Here is a 19,208-nt window from a genome sequence, read left to right on the forward strand (position 1 = left end):
GAAACTTGCTTATTTCACCCAATTTCGGCTAAAAAACTAAAAACACTCCTAAGAGGACAAGATGGGAAGATGAAGGGGTGATGGGGGAGAGGGTGTGAGGGGGAGTTGAGGAGTGCTGAGGCAGGAACCACCCCTGTACAATCTACCTCAGAGCTGTGAAGAGCAAGATTCTGTTCAGGACAGCAAGTGACCCACTTTGTAGCTACTGAAGAGAGGTGAGAAATGAGGCCAATGGCATATGAGTTTCTGCTGCAGTGTGGAAGCAATGGATTGGTCAGAAGCAGAGTGTGCCACAAACTTTTCGTGGAAAACAGGTAACAAGTCACTCAGAACACACAATGGACTTTTGCTTAAGCCTGATGGCATGGGGCTTGCTTGATTCTCCACCCACCAAAGTGATGATTGCCAGCAGAGGTGACCAACAGAAAGGGCACACCACAGCAGAACACCATAGAAATTCTTTTTTCCTTTAGCTTCTTTCTATCTCAGTACTGCCAGAAGATAAATCAAGAGAAAAAAAAGAACTAGAAACTTTTATCAGAGAGGAAGAACAGGTCACATCTTCCTCAACTTCAAAATATTTTGGGTACAATCTATTTTGTAATTATGTTGGAAGTATGGCTAGAAGTCTGAATCATAGATAAGATTCAAAACAGATAAATCACCAAGTTTGAGAGTTTAGTGAAAATGCCTTTCAGTCTGCCTGTTATTGAGAAATGTGATTGAACAAAGTATAGTTGCTAACACATTATAAAAATTATATGGCTTATGTGTTAAACTATTTTTATCATAATTAAATGGTCTCAAATAAACTACGTGAAATTATAAAACAAGTGGAGAAAAATAGGCCTTTCCTCAACTCTCTAGGTTTTTGATTGGGTAATTTAGAGATAGTAAAATGAGTGTCTCATAAGTAAATCCTTTCAACCATCATCTCCATTTTCTTATCCTGTCCCATAACTTTACACATAGACAATGCCCTGACACTGAATTACTTGACTATTTTGTATGGGTTCGTGCAAGCTCAGGGCTTGCTTTTCTGTACTCTTTCTTCTGCTCAGATTTTGCTTCCTTTTAACATGTCAGTAAATACTCTCAAATATTTAAGCTCTTGCTTTGAGACTTACAGCTTCTTTAAAACCATCCTAATATGCTCTTCTTTATATATTATCCATTCTCAGCCAAATATCTTCTCTGTAACCTCAATTAATGCTTTCTACCTTTTTCCTGTATGATACTGTATGCCATATAGGTGTGAATTTGTCACTCCTCTTAGACATTGAACAATGAACTCTTCAGGGAAAGAAGAAATCTTACTTAACTAGTCTTAACTTGTTTAATCTAGTACCTAGCAGAGTGCCTCGCATTTAAGGAAGCAAGATTTATGGATATTTGCTATTAGCAAGAGAGAGACAGAGAAAGACTGAGAGACAGAGAGAGACAGAGAGAGAATAAAAGGGAAACTATGTTCAAAGTGATGAGACTGCAGTTTAAAAACAGTCTGCTTATTCTTCTTTATCTTACCCTTCCAGGGAGATGGCCCTTTGCAGTGTCACTGAGGGCTGGCGTGTTGCAGTGCTGTGTTGGGAATGACTATAGAAATAAAAGAAAAAACAAACAGATTGTTTACTTAAAATGCCTCTGCACGTTTCAATCAGTTCTATTGCCAAGAAAAGAACCAGTCTTGAAAGGAAGAACAAAAAATGTTAAGTGATTGCTCCTTAAAAATAAAACCATTCACCAAACACAGCACTCTACAAAATAAGGGGTCAATATTTTCTTATGATTTGATTTCAAAGGGTATTATTATAAAATTATTATAAAGTAAGCTTAAAATGACAGGAATACACACACACACAAAAACATATTTGGAAAAATTAATCTTCCTGTGGAATAATCAACATAGAGCATAAAACATAAAGTCATTATGATGCAATGCATTATTTCATTAAGGATGAAAATTTTTTCTAATAAAATTTTTAATAGAGCCAGTTTTCAAATTAGAGTAGCATTTAATTAGTATAAATTTATTCATTGGATCAAATTTGCAACACATAAAATTAATCAATAACAATTCCACTGTCAAGTAAACACAAAAACTTGAAAAATGATTTGCTGCATAATAAAAAGACTGATTTTGTAGATAAGTATCTACAATAAAAATTATAATATCTCATATTACCCAAGCAACTTTTATGTTTTATGTTCAAATATTTTGTTTTCACAACCCTTTGAGGCATAAACTATTATTTAATAGATGAGGAAGTTAAGGTATTGTGATATTTATAAAGTTGCCTAGAGTAATATAGAAAATACCTGTGTTTGAACTGGAAGTAAGCCTAATTCTAGAGCCATTATTCTTAACCATCATTCTATATTAGCTAAATATTGGAACAGCTTTCCACATTTGTAAAACTTTGGCTTGCAATTTTAGAATACTCTTCATTTGGAAAGATATTGAGTTTTATAACTATAATTCTCATACACACAAATATATAATATGTATATTTGAGATATGTACAATGACTACAAAAAGTGCATTATGAGTTTTAAATATTAAAACTTTAATATTTAAGTTTATAGTACCAATTTAATATTTTTATTGTTATATTGGTCACATGTGCATGTCGTATATAATTGTGACATACATATTCATATACATAAAAATATGTGGATAAAGAGGAACTTGAACATTTGAGATTTGAGTGTCTTTCTGTTGGTTTAGGATTTCTCTGACATATAGAGTCTCTTAGATGTACATTCACAACCTGGTCATTATGTTTCTTTAACGGATAACATTTAGTGATTATGTGGGTGACATTGAGGCTGAGGGAGCAGAATTTGGGAACTGTTAGCTGAATCCAATGGAATGATCTCCAAGTTAAGGAATGTGTCCTCTATTATCCTCCTCCCTCTCCATCACACATAAGCACAGGCATATTGTCAAATTACACAAATAGTCAATGAATGTTTGATTGGCCCACTAAAAAGCCGATCTTAGCCCTTACAGTTAGGCTGCTCTTTCAGCTAGTGTCTTAGCCCTTACAGTTAGACTGCCTGAATCACCTGTTCCACCACATGCACCAATGTGACAGTGTTCCAGATACTTAATTTTCTCTGTGTTTTAATTGCTAATTTTAAAGAATGTGATAGCAAGAGAATCTTCTTCATATTTGTCATAATAACCAAGGAATACAGTGTTTAAAATAGTGTTTGTTAGATGTTGAAATTGCATAAGATAAATAAAGTAGGGCTAAGATGGTAGAAAAGGAAAGGGGAGTGATGTGAGAGGGCTCCCTGATACTCTTAGCAAAACCATATACACAAAAATAAGTAGAAATTTGCATGAGATCCTGATAGTAAGGTAAACCAGATACCACCAGCTGTCTTAGATGATGAAATGTCAACCGTCAGCCACCAAAGTCACAGCTAAGATATATCTTCCCAAGGGGAAGAGGGAACTAGGAATATCCAAGACCAGAAGAGCTCTGCCTGTGGAGAGGTGTGGGATGAGCTATTCAGTGGCACGATATTCAGTTCTGAGAGGGTAGTTGTGTAATACCTGAATGTTGGCAGGGATCTTTGATCTCGATCTGAACTAGAACTACCCACCCATGGATACTAGCTATCAAGATAAAACAAGGTCCAAAGCTGCCCCTTCCATTCATATCTGACTGCTGAGCACACATTCCATTCTTGGTGAATGGTTAAATCCTTTAGATTCAGAGAAAATGTTTGACAAGACTCAACACCAATTTATGATTTTTAAAAAATCAAAAAAAAAGGAAAGAAGAAACTTATTTCAACAGAGTAAAGACTACTTCACAAACTCACAGTTATCATACATGACATAAAACTAAAAACTTTTTCTCTAAGATTAGCGCAAGAAAATGATGGCCTTTCTCATCACTATCATTCAGCACAGAATATGAAGTTCTAGTCACAGTGATTAAGCAAGAAAGAGAAATGAAAGGATCCAAATTTGTAAAGAAGAAATAAAATGATCATTATTTATAGAGGATGTGATATTGTACATGGAAAATCCTAAAGACTCTATCAAGACATCCTCCAAACAATAAATTTATATATGTATATATAATCTGCCTAAAAATCAATGTACAATAATCTGCCACAGTTTAAGGCAAACAATGATGCAGAAGAAAAGGAAATTTTTAAAAAACATTTATTATTACTTCAGAAAATAAATACCTATGACCCAACAAAGAAGGCAAAATATTTTTTAGAGAAACCATCAATCATTACTAAAAGAAATAAGACACAACAAAATGAAAATATATCCCATGCACATGGACAGGAAGAATTAATATTATTGAAACTATTATTCTCTCTACCCATAACATTGTACAGAATCAATGCAATCCTGCAATCCTTTTCTCATGCCATTTTTCAAAGATATAGAAGAAATACTTCTGAAAATTTGTGTGTAAACATTTTCCCAAGAAATCAAAGCAATTTTGAGATAAAATAAAAGTGGAGGCATTACTTTACCTAGATTACAACTATTATTATAAAGAGATAGTAACTGAGACTGTGTGGTACTAGAAAAAGGTTGACTCTCAGAACAATGAAATAAAATTGAAATCTGAGAGTTAAGACTTTAGATGATGGAGAGTTAATATATGACAAAGAGGCTAAGTGCATTAAAAGGAGCAATGAAAACTCTTCAATAAATAGTGCTAGAAAACTGGTTAGCCACAGGGAGGGAAAAAGAAATAAGGAAAAAGAAACTGAACACTATACACTAAGTTTAATCTTTAATGGATTAAAGATATTCACATTAGACACAAACCCATCAAATACATTGAGCAAAACATAGAACTTTCAATGCTATTGGCCTCAGAGTGGCCTTAGTGGTTTGATCCCATTGGCAAAAGAACACGAAAGTGAACATAAACAAAGACAAATATAAATAAATGGGACTACACAAGCCCAAAATAATCTGCACTATAAGAATGAGGGTTGAAATAAAAAACTATTCTGTTGAATGGAATAAAAATATTTAGACATTGTATGTTTGATATGGGATTAAAATCAAAGATACATAAAGCAGTCACAAAACTGAACAGCAGAGCAAATAAGCAAAAAGCCCCTAAAACAAAAAACCTCAATCATATAAAAACTGAGACAATAGACACTGTCTCAAAGAAGACATACAGATGCCAAAGCAGTATGACAAAAAAAATGTTTATCATTCATTTATTAGCAGTGAAATGGAAATCAAAGTAATGGGATATCACCTCACTCCAGTAAGAATGATCAAAATGTCCCCAAACAATGAATGCTGGCACGAATGTGAGATAAAAAATGAGGTCACATTCACTGTTGGTGGTAGGGCTATTGTTTAATAAAATTTTATAAATACTTGCTAAATAAAATAACATTACTTGCATACTTTGATATATTTACTATTAAATAATAATTAATAAAATAGCCAGGCTAGAGAGATAGTACAGCAGGCAGGGTAACGTGCTTGTATAAGGCTCACCTGTGTTCAATCCCTAGTACCCACTAGTACCCCATATGCATCCTCCAAGCCCTTCTGTGAGTGATCTCTGAGTACAGAGCCAGGAATACCTTCTAAGCGAGCCAACTGTGGTTCAAGGACAAAAACAAAGATAAAAAGAAGAGAGAGAGAGAGAGAGAGAGAGAGAGAGAGAGAGAGAGAAGGGGGGAAGGATGTCACAAGTTCAAACACACTTTCTATAGTAAACTTGAAATTTAAAAGTATGTTTCAGTTTGATTTTTTATATTCTCCTTCCTTTTTTCTTTATATCCTATGTATGAGTGGCATCATCCTATATTTTTCTCAATTACTTTTCCTGTTTTGATGATTTCCTTGGAATGTATTCCCCACATGAGGTCATTTATTATGCTCTTGATTTATGTTATTAATTTGGTTTTAGAATATATAAATCATTTTATTACCTCTACGGTATTGATTTCACCATGATTTTATAAATACTGACAATGTAATTTTAATCTGATAATTTAATAGATGCAAGGTACTCTAGATTTATGAATTTTTTTAGTGAAAATGACATTTCTTCTAATTGGTTTTATTTAAGAATTATTTTCTTGACTCTTTAATTACACCATTTTGGAAAGTAGTAACAGTTTTTAGGTAACAATGTTGGTTTTTAATCAAGATTAATGAGTAATAGGAATCTGGGTTAGCTTACTCATCATTAGCCTATGAATACAATTAAAACAAAAATGTTCAATAATTTCACTTTACTTATCTATACTTTAAATTAATATTATTTTGACCTAAATTTTCCAAGAATATCTTTCTTAAATTTTTAATGACACATAAGTGAAAAAGGCACAATGAAGTGCCCGTGAAGTTTGACTTACTTTATATTACACATGCAAAACCAGGCATTCTCCTCAAATATAAATTGGGGGTAATGATAGCTTTTCACACATGTAATTAACCTTTCACTCCATAAGATAAATGTGGTGAGTTACCTGACTGCTTAAACTCAAGGATGGAAGGAAATGCTTATTATTCCTTGAGAGTAGTAATTTTTAAGCAACAGTTGTATAGGAATGCTTGCAATGGGTATTCCTACTTAAGTATGCTAGTTAATGGTGTGTGTGTATGTGCGTGTGAGCACATGTGTGTGCTGTTCCTGTTAGCTATAACTTATTTTAAAAAATACCCAATATCTTCCCCATGATATTAAGAATGTTTCATTCTTTTTATACTTTGATGCTATAGATATCGTGCAAGATCTACCTGTGCTGTGAGTAAGAAATCAGTTAAGCACTGTCTGGTCTTTTAACTTCCTCAGGCAGAGACCACCAGATGGAATTCCGAGAACTTCAGTGGAGAGAAGCCAAAAATTGATGCACACCTAAAATTAACGTTTGAACTGTTTAACAGTGTTTTTAGTTCTTGGAATGTTATTTGTTTTAAAAGAATTTCAGGGTTTTAGCTTTGCATCTCCATATGTGTTTGATACTCACCACCCCCATCACCAGTGTTTCTGTGATGCTACCACAAAGCATTCTTTACCCAATTCTGTCACCTACCCTAAAGTATAATTTTAAGGGCCAGAAGGTAGTACAGAGAGTAAGACTCTTGCCTTGCATGAGGCCAACCCAGGTTTGATCCCTGACATCACATATGATCTTCAGAGCACTGTCAGGAGTGATGCCTGAGCACAGAGCCAAGAGTAAAACCTGTGTGGGAACTGGAGTGATAGCACAGTGGGTAGGGTGTTTACCTTGCATGTGGCTAACCCGGGTTCTATTCCCAGCATCCCATATGGTCCCCCAGCACCGCCAGGAGTAATTCCTGAGTGCAGATCCAGTAGTAACCCCTGTGCACTACTGGGTGTGACCGGAAAAAAAAAAAAAAGAGTAAAACCTGTGTACTGCTGGCTGTGGTAAAAATGAAGCCACAACAATTTTAAAAATAAGTAGAAATAATTAAATAGAAGGATTTCTTTGACATATACACACTATCTCATAATAAACTCTGAATATTGAGAAAAATATAAATGACAATAAACAGTGGGAAATATATCTGAATATTACCCATTATTACAGAAGAACGAGAAAGGCTCAGTATCCTGTTAAGTACCTGGCATAAAGGAGTGATATAGCTAAATATATAATCCAGAGTCAACAATGATTAAAATATATATTCTAAACTTTAACAATCAAACTTAAAGAAGGTGCCTGTCAAGGTGGCAAGCTCAGGAGTGGGGTGGGATGGAAGCTGGGAACCCAGGAGGGAGTTAACACTGCTGGTAGGATGGATGCTGGAACACTGTATGTCTGAAACTCAACTATGAATGACATTGTAAGTCGTGGTGCTTTAACACAATTTTTAAAATGGAAAATCTATAGCAGCAATACTGTACATAGGTAATGTGACTGAGGTCCTAAATCAAGCAATTGTGGAAGTAAATCTTACCAAGACTTTGGGAATCAGAAAGAGGTAATAGCCCACTGTCTTTCTAAATTGTGCTGGCATTGACGAAAACAGAGTCAGAGAAAAATCAAATATCTTTTCCAAGAATTCTCTGATTTTTTTCAAGTGAAAGATTCCTTTGCTATTGACTAAAAAGGCATTTTAACGGTGATGATAAATGCATTCTTATTGGTGTATTAAATTAAAGATGCTTGAACATTAGAACTGAAATTGTTTTACTACACATGGGACACAAAGGACCTAAATTATTTGATAAATGACATTTTAATCTCTCTTTCTCAGAAGCAATGAGAACGAGAACAGATAGCATTTCCAATATGCTGTAATATTTGGAGAGAGCAGAAAAATATTTTAATGCCTTTTTTTTTTAGATTCCAGTGTTCAAACCAGGGCTTCACACATGCAAAGTAAGTCTTCTACACTGAACCATATATCTGACACTCTTGATTTTTTTATTAACAAACTTTATTTATTAATAAACTTATAAATGTGCATTTAAAGTCCCAGACATGGAATTATTCTGGATGTGGCAGTCTACTCAAATCTATTACTGGGGTTTATTATGGATTGGCATTGTCAATACCCTAAGAATTAATGCCAGTATTTTCTGTCCTAGCTAACCAGGTATCAGTCTTTGTAAAACCTTTATTTACAGCTTTTGCAATAATTTCTTTTTCCCCAGCAATCCAATGTCAGTGTGGAAACAAAGAAGATAAAGATTTTGACCTCTTCCATATTACTGCTTACTATTTTCTATGAGGAACAGATCTTCAACTTATTTCACATACTGACTTTCATGTAGATAGCTTGGCCATCCAAATAAAAGTCTGTGCTAGGATTTGGGATCTAATAGTTTGAATGCACTCATGTCATGGAAAAGTCTTATATGTTTTTAAAGTCAAATAGTTACCACTAACAAGTTGTCACAATCATTATACAAAAAGTGACATGAGTATATATCCAGAAGTACATTTCCTTCCACTCTTCATTATTCCTGTGCCCCAAAAAATGACTTTTCTGGTGTTTCCTTTGGTTGAATATAGTCAAGGTAGTTATGTAGTGATTTGCTGAGCTTAGTTACTTCTTATTACCATAACTTTTGTATTAATGAGAAAAAGAACATAAAATCGCCAATATAACATGCAGTATTATTCTATACTTCTCAATGTAGAATTATTTGATTTAGTTAAGTGAAAGTAGGTGCTAAAGCAAATCCTTTCCATATAATCAAATTATAACATTTCTGACAGTAAACAAAATTTGTTTGTCTTTATGACTATGACAAGTTTGATGAAATTAACGACTTAGTCATTGGACTATCAATGTAAAATGTTTAAAATGTCAAATATAATTTATAAAAGTTTAAAATATTGTGTTGGGATTTTAAAAAACTTTTATTGATACTTATAGGACATTGGTCAACAAGAGTGAAATGTTTATAAGATTTAAGGAGCCCAAATTCTAATATTCCTTTGTTAAAATTCATAGGAACCTTCCCATTCAATCCCTGCTGTGAGCTTTATTCTGTATTCAGAGTCTAAGCTTTTGTTTTCATTGGTATTATTTACTTCTTTGATTTGTTTCTTTAAGTGAAATCATTCAGTATTTCTCTTTTTCTCACGATTTATTTATCCTGATTTGACAATGTCTATTTTCATCCACATTGTAGAAAAATGCAATGAAATCAAATCACCAAAGATCCACTGAAATCAATAGCATGGTGTGCTTTGCCTTAATTTTCTTCAATATACTTTATATCTCATATCCGAAATATGTATTTCATAGATCTTGATTTAATTTATATGTATGGTGTGACATAACGATACAATTTCATTTCTATGCATGTAGCTAACCAGTTTCCTCAATATCAATGGTTAAACTTTCTTTCCTCCATTTTATGCTATTGACTACTTCACTATAGATTAACTCTCCTTGTAGCTGAGGGGTTGATTTTGGGTTCTCAATTCTATATCATGGGACTGGCATCTTTTATATTCCAATACCACAGTTCGATCATATAATTTTATTGTATAAATTCAGAGAACAGAATGCCTCCCCATAGTTTATTCTCAAAAATAATTTGGCTAGTTAGGGGCCCATACAAATTTTAATACCATTTGTTTTATGTCAATGAATATTACTGCTGGAACTTTGATATTGCTTTAAGTCTGTTCATTGCTTTGGGCTTCTCTTTCTGTTTGTTTTTGTGCCACACTTGACAGTCTTCATGGTTTACTCCTAGCTCTGTGCTCAGAAGCCACTTTTGGTTTGCTTGGGGGTCAATATGGGATGCCAGGAATCAAACCCAGGTCTGACACATGCAAGACAAGTGTTCTACCCACAAAAATATTTCTCAGACCCTGCAATACTTTGGGAAGCACATTCAGTAAATGTGTTCATTCTTCAAATCTATGAACACAGTACATTTTCCATTACCATGTCTTATGTTCATTTTACTTCTAATATTTTAAATTTTATTTTAGGCACAGTGGTTTACAAAACCTGTTATCGAAACAAGAAGGTCATGGAAGGAACGAAACCAGAGCAGGTGGAGAAGGATATGTAAATAGAGAACAATGGATGATGAGAAGGGTAGGGTTCAGGTGTTCTGAGTATATCAATAGCGTAGAGGTGTAGTATATGTATATGTCTAAACTAAAGAACTAACAAAATTGTAAGTATGAGATCCAAACTATAATAACCAAATTTAAAAATGTGCCTGTTATGGAGGCACACTGGGGTATGGGAGGGGGAGTGGGTATGGGAACACTGGTGGGGAAAAGTTGATGGTGGGATAGATTTTGGAATACTGTGTCTAAGACCAAACTATGTAAATCATGGTACTTTTATAGCTAATACATTTTTGGAGGGCTGGAGCAATAGCTCAGCATGAAGGGCATTTGCCTTCATGTGGCCAACCCGGGTTCAATTCCTCCATCCCTCTTGAAGAGCCTGGCAAGTTACTGAGAGTACTGCACCTGCAAGGCAGAGCCTGGCAAGCTACTCATCGAGTATTCGATATGCCAAAAACAGTAACAACAAGTTTCACACTGGAGACATTTGGTGCCCGCTCGAGTAAATCTATGAACAATGGGACGACAGTGCTACAGTGCTACATTTTTTTTAAAACAATTGCATTGGTAGTGTTTCCTACTTAAGTCCAGCACCACATACCACAGTGTGTCCATTTTCCGGTGTCTTGCCCCCACCCACCTGTAGTCTTCCTACCTTAGGACTTCTATTCCTCTATATTTCCTTACATACCACATTCTTACAGGTGTTCCCAGTCTAGCAAATGCAAGCTTTTGGTTGACTGGCATGTTGTGGACCAACTACTACATCACCTGTAAGGGCGATTATGGGCCCCCCAAAAGCCTCTGTCCCTCTCAGAGAGCCCTGCAGTCTACCGAGGGTATCCCGCCCTCATGGTAGAGCCTGGCAAGCTACCTATGGCATATTCTATATGCCAAAAACAATAACAATAATGGGCCTCATTCCCCTGACCCTGAGGAGCCCCCAATTAGGCAGCATTGGGAAGGATGAGTAAGGATGGGCTGATAAAAGCACTCAACAGGGACGAATGGAGACGTTATTGGCACCTGCTCGAGCAACTCAATGATCAGCGGGACGACAGGTGAGAGATGACCACATTCTTGACATATGATATTCAATATTCACCTTCCACCTTCTTTGTTAATTTTTTGTACTTAATTTTCTGTTCGTGAGCCCATGGTGCTCCAGGATTTGTGCTCACAGATCACTCCTTGCAGTGCTCATAGAAGCAAATGGAGTGTTGTGGATTAAATCCAGGTCAGCTGCATGCAAGGTAAGTGCCTTGTCTACTGAACTATCTCTGGTCCTGACACTTGATATTTTGTATGCAATTATAAATTTTAATTAGAAATTATCATTGTTTTTTAAATTTTCTAGTTTATTCTTTGCATACAGAAATGCAATGGATTTTTGTGTATTGATTTTGTGACCTTCCACTTCTCTGTATTGGTTTGTTGTTGCTATTTGGTGGATTCTTTAAACTTTTCTAGTTACTTCATTTGTTTTGTTCACAGTGTAATTTCTTAATGTTTTATTTATTTATTTATTTATTTATTATTGAATCACAGTGAGATACACAGTTACAAAGTTGTTCATGGTTGGGTTTCAGTCATATAATGTCCAAACACCGGTACTTATACCAGTTATGTACTTTCTTTCTTTTTTTTTTTTTGCTTTTTAGGTCACACCCAGCGATGCTCAGGGGTTACTCCTGGCTTTGCACTCAGGAATTACTCCCGGCAGTGCTTGGGGGACCATATGGGATGCCGGGGATCGAACCGGGTCGGCGGCGTGCAAGGCAAATGCCCTACCCGCTGTGCTATCGCTCTGGCCCTGTGTACTTTATTTCTTATATGTTATTTTCTCCTACTGATAGTTAGCATCTTTCCAACTTAAATGCTTTTTATTTTTAGTAGAAAAACCTTCTTGTAATTTATTATTATTAAGTCTCTAGTTATATTATTTTCTTATCTTTATTTCTTTTAAAAGGAAAATGTTATTGTTTAATTTTTGAAAAATATTTTATTTTATGTGGTAATTTTAATACTATTAATTATAGGGTTTCATGCATAAAAATTCCAGCACTACATTCTTCACCAGTGTCTATTTCCTCCACTATTGTCCATCTTGCAATTCTGTGGCAAGCTTCCTACTAAAGACCAGTTCTAAGTTTTTGTTGCCTTTGGATATTTGCTATTTCCTTGCTATGTTTTTTCTTATCTCATATTTTATGTTTGTTCCCTCCTTTGCTTTTTAAAGATGACCCTCTAATACCTTTTAGTGGGCAGGTTTAATAACCATAGCTATCATTAGCTGTTCTTTATCCAATAAACGTTTTATTTCTTCAAATCTGAAAAGCTAACTAGATTAGATATTGTTTGGAGGTCTTTTTCATTCTACACATTGAATATACATATTGTACCATTCCCTTATAGCTTGTAGCTTATCAATTGATCAATTTGCTGGGTATCTTCTGGGATTTATCCTTATATGAAAGTCTTGACTTTCCTCTTCCTCTCTTTAGGCTTCTACCTCAATATTTGTCTCTTAACATTTTTACTTTGATATGTCTTGGAGTTTGTTGTTTAGATTTACTTTTTTATTGGAATTCTAAACTTCTTGATCTGAATATGTGTTTCTTTATATTATAATCTCTTTATATTATATTATAATCTCTTTACATTATATGTACATATGTCAGATTTTTGTTTGAATTAGCAGTTGTAGTTTAGTGAGCATATATTAGTGAGAGGAGTGTTGGAGAGACAATGTCCACCTTGAGTAGGATGGAGACTCTGTTCAGGCAGCACCAGAAGATGTTTAGAGCAACCGGACCAGTCTCCCAAGATCTAGATGTTCCCTGCATTTCAGTGTGGAATCCCAGAAACTGGGTTTTGTACAAGCTCCTGAGTGGGTGGCTGTATATTGAGCATCTCTACCTGGCAGCCTCTAACTTGGAGTTCAGGGTCTACACCACTACTGTTATCTAAGTCTGGGGAAAGAGAAGATAGTGGCCTCGGGTTCACAATTGCTGGTGCTAGGATGTCAGATGTCTGATGTCAGAATCCAGAGATTCTAGGCAGGCACTGGGGAGATTACAATTACCTATTGCCAGTAACAGTTCTAACATCAAGCTGGATCACCAAGTTATTGAGCGATTTGAATGTGCCATGCCTGAAGGATATCAGATTAAACACACCCATGTGGTATCTTATCATGCAACATCACAAGTGTTTGGCAAGGCCCAATATACCAAATTTGAATGTGTCTGAGCTGCCAACAAATACCCCTAAACCCGAATGCATCAAGCCTGGACAGTGAGCAAAGTGGGTGCGGTCACAATTGTCCAGCAGAAGGTCTGGGACTAATTTGACACAACCTGTGTGTGGTGGAGTTCGGAGATGGAAATCTGAGCTTCAAGCTGCAAGTGCCAGAAAGGAGGACTTGTGCACGAACAAGGAAGGACATGAGTCATGATTAAGGTTTGAAGATTACCAGCACCTGAAAGCCACCAGGACACCCTTCTGTGGTCAGATAGACTCAAAACCAGTTGGGGGACCTATGTATCTATGTGTTTGTGTGTGTGTTGGGGGAGTACTACATGGGGAGCTTTCTTAAAATGAGACCAAGGATCTCAATGTCTGTATTGAATGGGTCCATAAGCAGACCTTGCTAAGTACAGTGGAATTTCAAAGTGCTTTTTGATATCAGGTTTGTGGTCCACTTCCTACCACTCAGCAATGCACCTGGAGGAACTGGGTCTGTGTGGGTAATCTTAATTAATCATCACTCAGGTCCCAGATTTCTCTGCTACCAGCTTGGAATATAAGTTCCCCTTTGTAATCTGACCTCTAAGTCACTATGTCTGCTACTAATTTTGACCCTCGTATCTGTATTATAAATTCTTACCACCTATACTGGTGCTCTCTTTTTTAAATTAAAAACACCACAATTTACAAATTTGTTCATTATATAGTTGTTTCGAGTCCAATGCCTTAACCACTTGGCCACCACAGTGGGTAGGGCATTTGTCTTGCATGCAGCCAACCCGGGTTCGATTCCCCCATTCCTTTTGGAGAGCTGGGCAAGCTACCGAGAGTATCCCATGGCAAGCCACCCATGGCATATTAAATATGCCCAAAACAGTAACAACAAGTCTCACAATGGAGACGTTATTGGTGGTCACTCGAGCAAATCGATGAACAATGGGATTACAGTGATACAGTGATATAGTCATTTCAGGCATTTAGAGTTCCAATACTGCTAGTGTGACCTTTCATTCACCCATATTCTCTCCTATCCCCACACTGTACCCTTAGGCACATAACAAATTGACTTTGTATTACTTGTTCCAACAAAACTTTAAGAAACAGTAAATAGAATGGTTAGAAAGTAAATCATTAAGAGATAACTTGTGGTTGTTATTTGATTTTAACCTATGTAAATAAAGAAAATAGAATCCTTTAATACAATATAATAAAATTCTTATTCTCACATAAGTATGTTCTCAACTCTGAAATTTAAAGTATATTTCATTAAATTTTATTTTATACTTGAATATAATTATGGTAATAATCATACATTATTTGTTTTTAATAAAACTTAAAAAAATCCTATGCTAATATATTTTGGAGTTTGCATGAAATAGGCAAGGCCTACTTACATACATATTTCCCCCTATTCTTTTATTTGTAGTTTACAAATTGTTCATCATGATTTGTTACAGGCATTTAATATTCAAACACCAATCCTACCACCATTATCACCTTCCTTCCACTATTGTCTCTAATTTTCCCAACCACCCCTCAAGCCTATCCCCATAGCAGGCCCACAACAATTTATTTTATATTGATTATTACCAATCAATTGTTAACAGAATGATCAAAAATATTTACTTAGAAGAAAATGAGTGTAAATTGTTCTATCTTACCATTCAGTCTTTGTATGAGAAATTACTAAAATGTTATTTCAGGTTATGCACTCTGTGTTACTATTTGGTTAGTCAAGATTGGTTGCCAATTCTTATCTAATCTCTTATCCAATTCTCTTATCCAATCTGGAGTGCTACTACTGGATTATCAGTGTTGTGGAGTTTGGAGATGTTGCTTCAGGAAGTCCAGAGTTTTTAAATGGGTGGTACCACTGGAGTTAATTTTTTAACTGGGTGATGGCTTTGGGGTGTGGATATGACTTCTAGGGCTTCCAGAAGTACAGGAGGGCAGGGGAGTTAGCCCATCCATACTCTGAGAAAGTCTGGAGGTTTCAGTAACAAAAATCCCACATACTTGAGTTATCAGCAGCTTAATTTCTGGGTGAAGCTTGTTCCCAAGACATTGGAGTCCAGTCAGAGACATGGCAGCGAGTCCACAGTGTGGGAGTGAGAGGCTTCGGGTACTCTGTTCAGGCCTCTTCGGTGACCTGGCCCCTCTGGATGTCTCAGCCATGCACAGGTAGCTGAAGCATTTTTGGCAGCCGATTTGGTGTCCTAAGAATTTATTCTAGTGTAGGGGTATTGGGAATTCCACATGACAACCCTAGGGCAATGTTCAGTAGCTCAGAAACCTCTCGTGACCACTGCTTGCTTTCCATAGCTGGCCTCTGCATTTTAGGGTTCCTTGCCAGCAGGTAGCTGGTTGCTCGGTGGTGGGTTTTCTGCACAGTTGAGAAAGTCCCCAACTCCACTCCTTCTGAACACCCCCCTAAGTCCTATTAAGTGAAACTACAAGCAAGATTGTGTGGTTAATCCAAGTTTGGGCATAGAGTTTTTTCCACCATCAGCTATTTTTAGAGTTTCATGATATGCTTCCAAGTGAAGGAAACTAAGCATTTTTCCTTGTTAATAAAAAGTATTTCCTAGTAACTAAATTGTTGACTGGTTACAACTAAGTAAAGGGGCAGGTAAGGAAATTAAATGTATTTTTGTTGTTGTTGTTTTTTAATTAATTTATTTTTAATTAGTGAATCACCATGAGAGTACAGTTAAAGATTTATACATTTTTGTGCTCATGTTTCCCCCATACAAAGTTTGAGAACCCATCCCTTCATCAGTGCCCCATTCTTCACCACAGGTACACCCAACATCCCTCCTACCCTTCCCAATCCCATCTCCCCCCACCCCACACAGCCACTGTGGCAGGGCATTTCCTTTTGTTCTCTCTCTAATTAGGTGTTGTGGTTTGCAATAGAAGTGTTGAGTGGCCACTGTGTTCAGTCTCTAGTCTACATTCAGCCCGCATCATCGCTCCCCCCGCATGTCCTCTGATCATCATTATACTTGGTGATCCCTTCTCTGAGTTGCCCTCTCCCCAGAATGTGAGGACAGCTTCCAAGCCATGGAGTCAACCTCCTGGTACTTATTTCTACTATTCTTCTATTCTTGGGTGTTAGTCTCCTACTCTGTTATTCTATATTCCACAGATGAGTGCAATCTTTCTATGTCTGTCTCTCTCTTTCTGACTCATTTCACTTAGCATGATACTTTCCATGCCGATCCACTTGTACGCAAATTCCATGACCTATACTAACAGCTGCATAGTATTCCATTGTATAGATGTACCAAAGTTTCTTCAACCAGTCATCTGTTCTAGGGCACTTGGGTTTTTTCCAGATTCTGGCTATTGTAAACAGTGCTTCAATGAACATATAAGTGAAGATGTTCGACTATACTTTTTAGCTTCTCTGGGATATATTCCCAACAGTGGTATTGCTGGGTCAAATGGGAGTAATAATCATGGAGATGCAGATCAAAACAACCATCAGATACCACCTCACATCACAGAGACTAGCACACATCCAAAAGAACAAAAGCAACCGCTGTTGGAGAGGATGTGGGGAGAAAGGGACCCTTCTACATTGCTGGTGGGAATGCCGACTGGTTCAGCCCTTTTGGAAAACAATATGGAGGATTGTCAAAAAATTAGACATTGAGCTCCCATTTGACCCAGAAAAAATTAGACATTGGGGAAATTAAATGTATTATGGTTTTCTTTGTGTTCATATTTCTTACACTTTGCAAATAATTTTTTAAAAATATTTATTTTTTAAGGAGACTGGGGGATTAGCAGAAGTTCACAGATTCAGATACTACATCTTCATACTCAGATTTCCCAATCACTTCATTAGCTGATACCTTGTCATGAGTCCCCTCAATATGCACATTGTCATGCCTGATGTAATAAAACAAACAAGAGCTAATGAAACAAGGGATAATTCAGTGTGTAGGGCACTTGCTTTGCAATCAGCTGATCTAGGTTTGATCTGCAGAACCCCTATCTGGTTCTCAAAGCCCCAGTAGGAATGATCGCTGAGCCAATGGAAAGCTCTGAGCACCACTAGATGTGGCCCCAAACCAGGAATCAATTTTGAGATCTAAAATGAGGACTATGATTGTCAAAAACGCATCATATAACTTGGGACAAAGAACTTTAGGCCCACTCATTTGATCATTCCAATTCATGTTCTCTTTCCATTTGTAAACAGTAGGACTATCCTCTAAGCACAACCCCCCAATATAGACAGTTTTACTTATTCTGACCCTACAAAATTAACAAGCTCTTTTGCTTCCACCAAAATATTTTCCCACATCTCCAGTGCTATCACTCAGATACAGCAGCACTGTCCCTTAGTAGACAACATCAACAGCCTCTGAACTGGCTTTTCTTTCCTCTTTCTAGTCAATTCTCAAACAGCTATGAGGAAATTGTTTAAAAATAAGGAACCAGATCTGGTCATTGCCTGCTTTTGGAACACTCTGAAAACCTTCTATTCTTTAGAATAAAATTAAGTCAACTTCAGGGCTGTGAGATACAGTATTCACATGATCTGCCTTTCAGTGTTCAGGGCTCACTGCTCTGTCTCTCACTCACTGAGACAGTCATCTTGATCTCCTTGACAGTCAGAAATATTTTTCACTAAAGTCATCTTATTTAACTGTTAGCTTTGCTCTTAGGTTTTCTCCTGGGCCTTTCCTCTCATTTATGTCTCAACTTAAAGGTTACCTCCTCTGAGAATCCTTCCCTAGTCTTATAGATAAAGGCATGCCATGAATACCCCAAGTATTATATGGCTTTTTTTACACTATTTTATTTTTCCACATCACTTTCACCTATCATTCACTAAAATTGATTCCTTTTGTGTCCACTGTTTTACTTCCTTTTTTGAGACTACTGCTTTCACAAGTAGAAGAGATGCACACACACACACACAACACAACATACACATTCACACAATACTGAATGAAAGAGCAAAAAAGGCTAGTGAATTTACAGTTGGCCTAGTTCTACTGGGATAAGGTAAGTTCATTCATGATTCTTTAATCCTATGACTTAAGGCACAGTCACTTATTGCATTCTGTGTATATTAGAGAAGAAAAACTCCACTACCTCACCCTTTCCTTGTTTCTTTGAAATACTTCCAAACAGTACTTCATTACAGAGTAGATATTCAGTTCCTTGTGTTTCCAACTTAAAATCACATCTACACTGAGAAGTCAGTTGCTGATAAATATTGCAAATCCTTTTATCCAACTTCAGATTGTATAAAGCCATAGTTTTGCTCAAATGTAAAATCATTCAATTGTTCCTATGACTCATTGCACTTAATCCACCAGCTCATATTAACAAAATAATTCTCAAGTTGTGTTCTTATAAATCCACCAGCTCATATTAACAAAATAATTGTCAAGTTGCATTTT

General features: G+C 36.3%; 1 protein-coding gene across 24 annotated transcripts in view; it reads right to left on the bottom strand.

Moving 5' to 3' along the window:
• DLG2 (discs large MAGUK scaffold protein 2) overlaps positions 1-19,208 on the bottom strand; it is a 1,649,366-nt gene that overhangs the window by 444,614 nt on the left and 1,185,544 nt on the right. For 18 of the 24 annotated variants that reach the window (XM_055122503.1, XM_055122502.1, XM_055122499.1 and 15 more), the window contains one exon: positions 1,525-1,593. The exons of the other annotated variants lie outside the window; for them this stretch is intronic. In XM_055122503.1, coding sequence (XP_054978478.1) covers positions 1,525-1,593 — 69 coding nt within the window. The remainder of the gene's footprint in view (positions 1-1,524; positions 1,594-19,208) is intronic. 24 annotated transcript variants of the gene reach the window in all.

The sequence above is a fragment of the Sorex araneus genome, chromosome X (assembly GCF_027595985.1).
Source record: "Sorex araneus isolate mSorAra2 chromosome X, mSorAra2.pri, whole genome shotgun sequence".
NCBI lineage: Eukaryota > Metazoa > Chordata > Mammalia > Eulipotyphla > Soricidae > Sorex > Sorex araneus.